The sequence below is a fragment of the Anguilla anguilla genome, chromosome 6, assembly GCF_013347855.1.
Source record: "Anguilla anguilla isolate fAngAng1 chromosome 6, fAngAng1.pri, whole genome shotgun sequence".
Taxonomy (NCBI): domain Eukaryota; kingdom Metazoa; phylum Chordata; class Actinopteri; order Anguilliformes; family Anguillidae; genus Anguilla; species Anguilla anguilla.
This window is the reverse complement of record NC_049206.1, coordinates 1005696-1018033: the sequence shown is the minus strand read 5'-3', so window position 1 is coordinate 1018033 and position 12338 is coordinate 1005696. Positions and strand designations below refer to the sequence as shown.

Here is a 12338-nt window from a genome sequence, read left to right as displayed (position 1 = left end):
TTATTTGATTAAATTTGCCATCTGATTCTCAAGTGCTGCAGTTGGAGAGTGTAACTTATGCTAAGTTTAGTTTGGAAGAGAGAATTTGTCTGCACTATCTGGACATCTGTGAAGAGATTCCTTGCGTTCCAGTTTCTAAAGTGAATCTGTCTTTAGTTGTGTGTTAGCTTGCAGTGCTGTGGGAGGTTTGTCACAGTTACCACCACAATGAATGAAGCAGAGTTTAACTCACTGTCCACTCTGAAAGATGTGTGTTATCTTTTGCTTCTTTATTTTTATAATACATAAAATATATTGTTTCTTACAGTATCAGAAAAGGTACCATTTGGCTCAGAATTACATCTGTAGAACTGTCAGAGTTCAGTCCAGCAGGACATCTAATTCTCAGATCCAAAGTGCTGCAGTTGGAGCTTATAGCACAGACATCTTCCTCAGAGAATCATCAACCTTAAAATGCTCAATTTTACGCTTCACCACTGAACACTACCATAGTTTAATTACAAATATTACAGTTTCTTATGTATACCTAATATCGTATCTTAACTCTTTGCAGACTGAGCAGCTGTGACCTCATAGAGAAGTACTGTGATATTGTGGCCCCTCACTCTGTTCCCTTAACTAAATAGAATTAGAGCTTACAGCTCATTGAAATGTTCAAAGCTCTTTCTCTCTCAATGTATAATTAATGATTACAGAAAGATACAATGAAATGAGTGCTCTGTACCCCTTTTTATATTTTAGTATAAATAATGCTAAACTAATGCTAAGTTTGATTTGAGAGAGATACATTTTGTATTGAATGAAATGTTTGTGTTTAATTTTCTGTAACTAATCCTGTCCAGTATATGAAGGTCAGTGATGCTCTCTGAGCCTGGATCAGTCAGCACAGACCCCCATCAGGTTGTGTTAGCTGCCCCGTTTCATTCACACCAGATAAAATGAGTGCACCAGCAGCCAACCTGGGAACTGTGTCATCAAGCTCTCTGGGCCTAATGCACAGGGGCAGTAGCCTAGTAGCATAGCATTCTGAAATAGGCAGGTTTGTGCAATGGTGTGACTCAAAGCATCTGATTTTAAATGTGAAGAAGACAGAGGAGGTGGTGTTTGACTGTAGATCAGTGGGAGATCCCAGGCCTGTCTTCTATACCCAAGCCATCACACAGGTCTGCTCAAATAAATATCTTGGGGTGCACATTGGTGACTCACTCAGTTGGAGTCTCTGCTCTAGATTACTACTGCGAATGTGCTTTTTACTGGGACTCAGGGTTCGTGGTGTTGAGCAAAAGTTTGTGTTTCTCTGTAACTGTGTAGTTTTAGAGAGCATAACCAGATGTGGCATAGCAGCATGGTTTGGTAACTTGTCTGTACAAATGAAAAGTCAGATTTCTCGTCTGGTGCAGACTGCTATGAATATTATTGGGGTTATGCCTCGTGCGCACTACATGTTTTTAGCCAGGAGTTTGTAGTCGCAGACTAATTTTCAAGGTCTTAAGACAATCTCAACAGAAATCCTGTCTTTGCTTATCGGTGCGTTCACCCGTGACCAACGGTCTCCTGATGTGACACGGTCAGAGACTCACCCAATCCAGCCACAAGCCCGTCTGCAGCTCTTGGGAGAATATCTAACTGGTTTCATTTTATCTTAAGTCTTTAGGAATGGTTTGTGTAGTGTGTGATACACAAACACTCGTATTTCCATGTGAATCAGTATAGAATTGGCACTTAACTACCCAAAGTAGGCTAGAATATAAAACCCAGTTCTACACCAAGTAAACCATAGGTAGCAATAACCCGCAGGGGAATTTATTTACAGTATAATTACTACTTGTATTTGGGAGAAGGGGGTTGAGCCAGCAGCTGTGTGATGTAGCATACAGTCATCGGGTTATATAGTGGACATTGTGAATCAATTAGAGCTTTAATATGGTGATTCTTGTGTCTGAGGGTGCACATTTGCTGCACATGTTCTTGCAACAACACAGCACACCGAGATCTAGTTTATTATGATCCTGAATCCTGTAGTGTGTGACCCCTGTGATTACCAGTCTTTTGGAAGTCGGATAGTGTGAGCGTTTCTAGGATGAAAATACCAGTGGTCTTTAGGATTTTAAAAGTCGCGTAATGCCTCGTGTACACTACACGACTTTTAAAATCGTAACAACAAAGAACATGTCACACTTAACGACTGTCTTTCCTAAAAATCGCTGGTATTTTCATCATGGAAACGCTCACACTTCACAACTTACAAAAGACTAGTAATCACAGCGGGTCACACACTACAATCAACATTTGCCCTTAACTTGGACTAGTAAATGCACCTTTTCTTCACGGACTCAGTTTGATGAAGTTCTAGTTGTTGCTGTACTTGCCAAACTGTTTATGAAGATAAAACAATCCTTGCTTTTAATTGTGAGCTGAGAACAAATCTTTGAATCCCAGCCATGTGTTTGAAAGATGGGGGAATCCCGCTTTTTCCTTTTTTCAATGCATAATTAATGATTATAAAATGGCAAGAGATAATGCTCGGTACCCCTTTTTAAATTTTTAGTTTGGGCTATCTTGAGAGCATAATGCATCTTTTCAAAATTATGATTAAAATAATGCTGAGTTTGATTTGGGAGAGATAAGTTTGGTTATGAATTAAATGTTTGTGTTACTAAGTTGGGAGACTAAGTCAGGCAGTAAATGCACCATGTTACAAGGCCAGTAATACCACCCTGGCCTCTGCTTTTTTCTGGTGTAGGCTGACCCAGAATCTCCACCTTAAGCCATTTTTCCACCGCATGGTACCGGCTCGACTCGACTCTACTCGCTTTGGTACCAGGCACCTCGTTTTCCACTGCAGATAGTACCCCCGTCACTGTAGCTGGTCGTCATAGCGACGCCGCATGAAACTGCCATGACGCCATCTTCAACGCGACACACAGGAACAATAGAGGATATCGAATGGATGGTGTTCTTCTTGATTCTCGTATGGAAGGCCATTTGAGCAAATAACGAGACGTTAATGTCGTGTTAACAGGACATTAAAATGCGTGTTAACATAGAAAGAAAAAAAACAGGAGAGTTTGGGAAATTCTAATTCTCAGGGGTGACATAGCTCAGGAGGTAAGAGCAGTTGTTTGGCAGTTGGAGGGTTGCCGGTTCGATCCCCCATTAAAGTGTGACCTCTACCCCCAGTGCCTGTTCTTGAGTGCATTCTGAAGAAGACGGGCCATTTGGCTCAGAATCACATCTGCAGAACTGAGTTTAGTCCAGCAGGATGTCTAATTCTGAGGTCCAAAGTGCTGCAGCTGGAGTGTGTGGCACAGACATCTTCCTCAGAGCATCACTGACCTTAAAATCGTCAATTCTACTCTTCATCGCTCAAGACTATCATTGCCACATTTCAGATATTACATGTTTTACGTGTACTAATGTTATTAAACTATCTGAACTCTTTGCAGACTGAGCAACTGGAACCTCCAGTTGCTGACAGAGCAGTCCTGTGAAACTGTGGCCTCAGCTCTCCAGTCACCAAATTCACCCCTGAGAGATCTGGACCTCAGATACAATGACCTGGGAGATTCAGGAGTGGAGCTGCTCTCTGCTGGACTGAAGAGTCCAAACTGTGAACTACAGAGACTGGACCTCAGCTACAATAACCTGGGAGATTCAGGAGTCAAGCTGCTCTGTGCTGGACTGATGAAACCAAACTGTACACTACAGAGACTGGACCTCAGCAACAATAACCTGGGAGATTCAGGAGTGGAGCTGCTCTGTGCTGGACTGATGAGTCCAAACTGTAAACTACAGAGACTGGGGTGAGTAGTGCTGTGTACTGTGTGACTTTAACTAAAAAGAATTTGTGCTTGTAGCTCATTGAAATGTTCAAAGCTCTTTCTCTCGCAATTATTCTTCCTGGTCAATGTATAATTAATGATTAGAAAACGATACAATGAAATGAGTGCTCTGTACCCCTTTTTATATTATAGTATACATAGTGCTAAACTAATGCTAAGTTTGATTTGAGAGAGATACATTTTGTATTGAATGAAATGTTTGTGTTTAATTTTCTGTAACTAATCCTGTCCAGTATATGAAGGTCAGTGATGCTCTCTGAGCCTGGATCAGTCAGCACAGGGACCCCTCAGGTTGTGTTAGCTGCCCCGTTTCATTCACACCAGATAAAATGAGTGCACCAGCAGCCAACCTGGGAACTGTGTCATCAAGCTCTTGGCCTAATGCACAGGGGCAGTAGCCTAGTAGCATAGCATTCTGAAATAGGCAGGTTTGTGCAATGGTGTGAGCAATCAGAGCATCTGATTTTAAATGTGAAGAACACAGAATACAGAAATTAATGTTTTTAAGGGCTGAGAGTCATTGTGGTTATTTCTGTAGGAAACCCTGAAAAGTGGCAAACTCTCGGTGCTGGATAGGTATGGGCATGCCGCCACGCCATGGCGTAACTTGGCGGGATGGCATACCTGCCATCCCAATGCAGTTCAGTTGCATAGACACATCTGGTGGTGCTTCAACTGTGGGCAGGTACATTATTACAGGTCTGACCAATACTGGTCGGGAAGTTAGATACAACATTCTTACGTCGACTACTTTAAGACCAGTTGGCTCTCGCTGGAGAGCAGCAGTGAATCCTGCCAACTTGCTGCCTGGTGACTGTTTCAGTGCAGTGAGCTCCAGGTTTGCTGTTTCCAATGCATCCAGCATGCCATTCACAGTCAGGTTTTCCCTCTGAAAAGCAAGACTGAGATTTGGGATGACATGCAGCAGGTCTCTGAGGAAATGGAGAAAATGTACAATTCTGTAGTCTCTCAGGAATGCTGTTCTTCCACGAACTTCAGCCATTGCCTGGCCAGGCCTGGCTTCTGCCACATGCTCAAAATGAGCCAGAAGTACCTCATATGATGTGGCAAGGACTTCCAAAGCACGTTGCATATGAGGAGTCCAGCGTGTGCCATCCACCCTGTTTGGTTTTAAGGCTTTTGTCTCCAGTGAAGTGGCAATCTCTGTCCCCTCCCTCCGAGCTTTCAGCGAGTACTGGTAATGTTTGTGGATCTTCTTCAGGATGTCTTTCAGATCATCCAGACGACGGTTGTCTTTCATAGCCTGATTGACCCCCAGCTCCAGGCGATGTGCCACACAGTGTACACTCACCACATATTCTGCGTTTTCCTTAATTCGGGTGGCCACACTGTTTTTCCATCCTAGGTTTACTGCTGCAGGCTATTCCCACAAGCTTCTCTTTCCAGTCATCAATTTTGTGGTCCACGAAGGCCTGCTCTATGGCTTCATAAATTCCTTGGGCATGTGCGTGTTTGACAGGTTGGAGGCTGAAGTACACTGTCTTGGGTTCCCCATCACTAACATATCTTACATAAACCACCTCTACCTCCTGGACACTTATCTGTTGCCCCATCAAATAAAACTGACATTGCTGTTGTATTTTCTAGGCAGGTGACAATTGATTGCCGGATGTGTTCCACAATGTATGGAGTAAGCCTGCAGAAATCACATATGAAACAATGTAAAAATTAATCCTACACAATAAATTACTGTTTAAAAGTAAACTAGGTATGCATATCTTTTAGCTACAATACGACGCAGTTCCTATATCAGTGCACCTTATTTTTTCATAGGCTATTGCTACAAAACACATTGATTACAAATCTCTCTCACTCTCTCACTCGCTCTCACACACACACAGCAGGTAGACTCATTAATGAAAAAAAACTCTTAACAATACACTAACGTTACAGCATTAAGATTGCACATTTATTTGCAAGGTTATTCATTTAGTAGATTAAATTCTAATAAATACCTTCTGCAAGCCTGATCAGATTTGTCAGGTCAATCGCGTCAGATCAGAGCCGATCTTGATTTGGAGATCCAGCAGACGAGGTAAAGAGCCGAAGGGGTCTTCGCTTTTGAGAACGTAGTAAACTGTTGGAAAGTTTGATCAGGATTGCCCGATTTGCGGCATTCATCTTCCGAATGGCGGTATCCATCGCTCCCTGTATGGGTGTGCCTGTTCGCAGGGTCGGCCGCTGGCATAAACGCTCTATGTAGTTGTTTAGGGCCACAACTGCGGGGGGGGGGGGGGGGCACACGATCCTTTTTTTTTTTTTGAGGTAAATAACGTCATTATTTTAATTATGTTATTCATCCCGTATCGCAAAACAAGCGTTATTAATTTAATATGGAATGCAAAGAGAAAATTTCATAACATGTATGAAGGATTTTTTAACAGCCGTTCGGGTTCGGCTGTGTCAGTATCAGCAGGCCTACGGTCATCGTGTGGATTATTTTGTGATGTTGACGGGTTATCGTTTGACTTTTTTACTCCACAGGCAAACATTTTGTTTCGCCACTGCAACAGGCTGGCTGCGCGCGTGTGTGGAAAGTGGTTGCACAATGGCTGAAATGTTGTGTTGCGCACGAACGTGATGTTAGTGCAGTAGAAACTTTACGGAGGCAACCAAATAAATGTTGACTTCCTTTGAAATGAGATTTTCCAGTTTTGTAGGTTTTTATTCATTGTTATATATTAAAAAATAAAAAACTGAACAGGTGGTTGCCAAAAGGGCAAAATGGCTGCCAATTGACTCAATCTGGTTGCCGAGGGCAACCGGGCAACCGTTTCCGTCGAGCCCTGATTATTTGATAACAGAATAGTTTCAAGATTCTGAAGAAAATAATAAGATAACAGTATTGTATTTAGCTAATGGGTTTTACGTTGACAGTTTTATGAATCGATTCATAGTGATGGATATTGAATGTGTTTAAAATGTATAGGTGATTGTGGCACGAAGAACATGTCAGGTGAGGTAAAGTGCCCACAAAAATTCTGTCTCTTGTGTTTGCAGGTTAAATTAATGTTTGAAAATCGTCATATGGAAAGAGTCTGGCAATGAAATCCTAGCTGTAGGCACCCAACCTTGATTTTTAGTTATTTTTGTTGGTTAATGGAGCCCAGCAATGGCCTTAGACTTTTGTGGAATAGTTGGAATACTTTATGAGCCTTATGAATTTGTGTGTGTGTGTGGTCTCTCCACAGGCTGGGTTGGTGTAATCTCACAGAGGGCTGCTGTGATGTTCTGGCCTCAGTCCTGCGTTCTCCTCACTCAGAGCTGAGAGATCTGGAGCTCAGAGACAACGAGCTGCAGGATTCAGGAGTGAGAGCGCTCTCTGCTGGACTGGAGGACCCACACTGTAAACTGCAGAGACTGGGGTGAGTACAAGATAGATAGATAGGTAGGTACTTTATTCATCCCGGGGGAAATTCAGGTGTCCAACAGCTCGCGTTACAAAGCATAGTGCAACAATGCACAAGGAAGTAAGAAATTAAAAAAGTAACAGGGCTCCAGACTAACTTTTTACATTTACCATTACCTAAATGGTCGCACTCTGGAGCCTTGAGTAAGTAAGTAAAATTCAAAAACAAAATCACTCTTGGAGGTAAAGATACAAAATGAATAAAATAAAAATAAAAAGGCAAAAATTAAAAGGCACTGTAGAACCAAGCCATAAATAGAGACCTAGGAGAAACAAAAACTGACGTCTAACTACACCAGGTGTTATGTACAGTATGAACAGTCTCGACATAAATAAGTAAATATTGACAGATGTACAGCTAAATAAATAATGGGTAAGGGATATAAAAGTTACAGAAGTTAAAAATGGCATGAGTTAAGCAGTTAAACCAGTAGGATAAACAGTATGTACACGTGCAAAGTACAGCATATGAGTACAGCGAATACGTACCAAAAATAAAGTGTGCAAAAAATACCAGCGTGCAAACAGTGACCTTCGCCACTCAGTCATACCCCTTTTCCACCAACGCGAACCTAGTTCTGGTTCTGGGCTGGTGCTAGTGCCGGTTCTGGGCTGGTGCTAGTTCTGGTTCTGGGCTGGTGCTAGTTCTGGTTCTGGGCTGGTGCTAGTGCTGGTTCTGGGCTGGTGCTAGTGCCGGTTCTGGGCTGGTGCTAGTGCCGGTTCTGGGCTGGTGCTAGTTCTGGTTCTGGGCTGGTGCTAGTTCTGGTTCTGGGCTGGTGCTAGTGCCGGTTCTGGGCTGGTGCTAGTTCTGGTTCTGGGCTGGTGCTAGTTCTGGTTCTGGGCTGGTGCTAGTTCTGGTTCTGGACTGGTGCTAGTTCTGGTTCTGGGCTGGTGCTAGTGCCGGTTCTGGGCTGGTGCTAGTTCCGGTTCTGGGCTGGTGCTAGTTCTGGTTCTGGGCTGGTGCCAGTGCAGGTTTTCAGTTGGTTCAACTTGCGAACCTTCTAAGAACCGCTTTGCTTTTCCACGGGCTAGAGAGCCACATCATTACGATACGATACGATACGATATACTTTATTGTCCCCTTAGGGAAATTTTTCTTGGGCTCAGTATCGCTGCATTTAACAAATGTCATTCTACATTTTACATTATTCATATGTACATACATTCAAGTGCCGTTAATAAATGAATAAATGTAAAAAAAAAAATAATAATAATAAAAAACTTTAAAACAACATATTGCACAACCCGTCCATACTAACAAAGTCCCTTTGGGGACTATGGCCTCTATGGCTTATTCTATGTCCTTACTGTTTAAGATGTTAATGGAAGAAGGCACAAATGAGTTTTTAAAACGATTGAGCCGCCACTTGGGTACTCTATATCGTCTGCCAGAGGGTAAAAGCTCGTACTCAGAGTGGAGGACATGGGATGAATCAGCCAGTATTCTCTGTGCTCCTCTGAGCACAGACTGCTCGTATATAGATTGAAGGGACTGGTGTTCTCCCTGTGACCTTCATGGCGGTCTGAACAAGATGGGCAAGCCTAGATTTGAACTGTTCTGAGAGGTTACCATACCATGCCTGTATCCCATACCTGATTAGACTCTCCAAGACTGCCTGGTAGAACAGATACATAAGTTTCTGGTCAACCCCACACTCTGAGCCTTCTCAAAAAGTACAACCTCTGCTGTAGCCTGGAGCATAGGCTGTCAACATGGGCTTGCCAGGTAAACATGTTGTAAATATGGACACCAAGGTACTTATGAGAGCATACCTGATTAATGGGAGTGTTGTGGACGTCACTGTATACGTCTCCGCTTTCCCAGCAACATCATTACCTATTAAAATGAATGTCCTGTAAAAATACAGATGATAAACTGTCTAAATGTAAAAAAACAACTTCATACATATACATTTAGTTATGTTACTACAGCCTTATTTTTGTGTTGTCACGATACCAAAATTTTGACCTCGATACCGATACCAGGTTTAGTATCACGATACTGGATACTGAAATGATACCTGAAACTGAAAGGATACTGATTCGATATTCGGTATCTAACAATACTGAAATCACCTTAAAGAGCACAATTTTCCTAACAGGAAAAGGAGCGGTGCTAGCTTTCGTGCCTGGGTGCGTTTTGTGCAGGTGAAGAGACGGGACTTCACTGCTGCATCTGTTACCAAAAACGCGGTCGTGTGTGACGCTCATTGTAGACCCCCACCCATGACATAATGGACAATATTGTCTATCTGGGCATTCATAAAAAATATCCTTTCACCACTCAAAAATCGTATTCTGTCATAGCAACAAGATAAACCCGACAACAGCCCTAAGATATGCCAATACAGCAGTGAAAACGCTGCTCACTGAATAACGAAATAAACAATTTTAAAACATTTTACAAAATGATACCATGTCATTCTGCAGTCAATATCTGTGACTCAATGTTGAATAAATATACAACCTTACCATTGGTTTTACACATAGAGATGTCGCTTTTGAGACTGAGTGGTCATATATTGTCTTGGAAAATCCGTTTGTGAAATATACGCGCATTTGTGACGCCTGGGTACCCTACAAAATAGGTGTGCATAATAATCACACCTGTTGTTTACGGCGTTGTCGCCCTTTTTAGTACGGTCTGGCTTACAATTCATTTATTCAGTAGGTGAGAGTATACGCTTTCTAACGATGTATAACATGTCTAGTTTTGCTTTTGGAATAGCGTTTCATAGGTCAGCGTAACCAAAATTTTTCTCATCATTGCATTCACCTACGCATAGGCTACTCTGTAGCAGTGAAAGACGCTGCACCTAACGAAACGTTTTCAACGATTTGTCATAATTTCTTGGAAAATACTATTATTATTGAGGTCACGAAAAAGTAGTAGCGTCCTAGAAATGCGGTCCTGAAACTGCAGCCTCCGCTACTGCAGGAACATGCTACTCTCTCGATCAGTATTGAGGGAGACACATTTCCCTGGCTTTTACATTTGACCTAAAAGTCGGAAAATTCTAATACCAAACCGTTTTTTCTTTTAAGTACCGAAAAAGTACCGAAGTTTCGGTATACCGTGTAACACTATCTTATTTACTGTATCAGCTTTAAGACGAGCAACTCGCTCGGAATGACCTCATCGTGACCCATGAAATCCAATGGCACAGACGTTGCTTCATAATTTCAAACTTTAAAGCCCGTTGATCTGACCTGAATTAGACACAACATCTTTTTGAGAAGCATCAAATCAAATAGTTTAAATTTATACATTCCTCAAAATGAAGTGAATTAAATACATTGTCCTTTTGGGTTATCTTTACCTGTGTGAGGTGTGTAACACACTGCTATGTGTTTGACACACACAGCCCTGTTAGTTTATATTAATGTGTGTAAGGTGTGTAACACACTGCTATGTGTTTGATACACACAGCCCTGTTTGTTTATATTAATGTGTGTAAGGTGTGTTACGTTACATTACATTACATTCATTTGGCAGACGCTTTTATCCAAAGCGATGTACAAAAGTGCATTTTCATTCATCAGTGTGTAACACACTGCTATGTGTTTGACACACACAGCTCTGTTTATATTAATCTGTGTAAGGTGTGTGTGTGTCCTTCTCTCTGCAGGTTGTCAGGCTGTAGAGTCACACAGAGAGGCTGTGATTCTCTGGCTTCAGCTCTGTGTACAAACCCCTCACACCTGAGAGAGCTGGACCTGAGATACAATCACCCAGGAGACTCAGGAGTGAGAGCGCTGTCTAAACTGGACACACTCACACTGCTGTAAGTACAGAGAGTTTCCACAATGCACCTCACACACACATTCTCTCTCTCACACACACCCACACACACACACACACCCACACACACACACACTCGCACGCTCACACACACACACACACACACACACTGGAAGACACTGTAAAAACCACCGTTAGTCTAGAAGGTTGGGGATCTACAGTGGAGGGTGCTGCACGGGATCACTGCAGTGAATAGTTTTATTTCTGTGATGAACCCGGCAGGATCCCACCATTGTCCATTCTGCATGGAGAGAGAAACTGTTTATTATTCTTTTTTCGGGGTGTGCCAGACAACCTCTCTTCTCTTTTTTGGGTTTATTTTGGTTTCTGGGGGAAAGATTTACAAGTGAGATTTTTATCCTCGGTTTCTCACACAAATACAGATAAGTGCCAGCTCATTAATTTCATTTTGAGGTGAAAATGGCAGTTTCTACAAGTGGAAAAATCTGATTGGTGGAGGGGACAGGCAAGACGTGTTTCAGAGTGTGTGTTATAAGGGTGTTTTATGTTCAGTGGAGGGAGGGGAGCTATTTTTGCACATGGAATAGGGTGAGGGAATGGAATAAGTTTTCTTTGTGACAGATTTGTGTTTTTCATATGATCTTGGTTTTGTGTTTTATTGTCTCTTTGTTTTATTTATGTGATGTCATTGGTGTGTTGAGAGTGGAAATAAAGGATGGTTAAAATTCAGAATTCTGTTCTGCTGTTCTTACAGTGTGGACCATGGAGGAGAGAACAGGACCAAACCAGGACTCAGGAAATGTGAGTGTGTATCAACACAGAACACTTTCCATAGATACACACACTGCTCTGTGTGTGAGAGAGACTTTACACACAAACAGAAACATATGTACACACACACACACACACACACACACACAGGTACTGTCCCAGCTCTTTGTCTCTCACACACATAATGAGGTGAATATGAATAATGATAATTAATCTCATTAATGTCTCTGGTGTGCAGACGGCTGTCAGCTCACACTGGATCCAAACACAGCAAACAGAAAGCTGTCTCTGTCTGAGGGGAACAGGAGGGTGACACACATACCGGGGAGAGAGGAGCAGCCATATCCTGATCATCCAGAGAGATTTGACGTCAGGCTCCAGGTTGTGTGCAGAGAGAGTGTGTGTGAGCGCTGTTACTGGGAGGCTGAGTTCAGTCTGCCTGAGGGGGGAGAGGTTAATATAGCAGTGACAGTTAAAGGAATCGGCAGGAAAGGAGGTGATGCTGACTGTGCGTTTGGAGCGAATAAAAACT

At 42.4% G+C, this 12338-nt stretch overlaps 1 protein-coding gene across 1 annotated transcript in view; it reads left to right on the top strand.

Moving 5' to 3' along the window:
- The window catches only part of LOC118228846 (NACHT, LRR and PYD domains-containing protein 3-like), a gene marked incomplete at its 3' end in the record, with an annotated part of 28010 nt that extends 16982 nt beyond the window's left edge, over positions 1-11028 (top strand). Inside the window, exons 14-16 of the mRNA XM_035420355.1 lie at positions 3447-3803; positions 7055-7228; positions 10902-11028. Of these exons, the coding sequence (XP_035276246.1) occupies positions 3447-3803; positions 7055-7228; positions 10902-11028 (658 nt within the window). The remainder of the gene's footprint in view (positions 1-3446; positions 3804-7054; positions 7229-10901) is intronic.
- Between the last annotated feature and the right edge of the window lie 1310 nt (positions 11029-12338).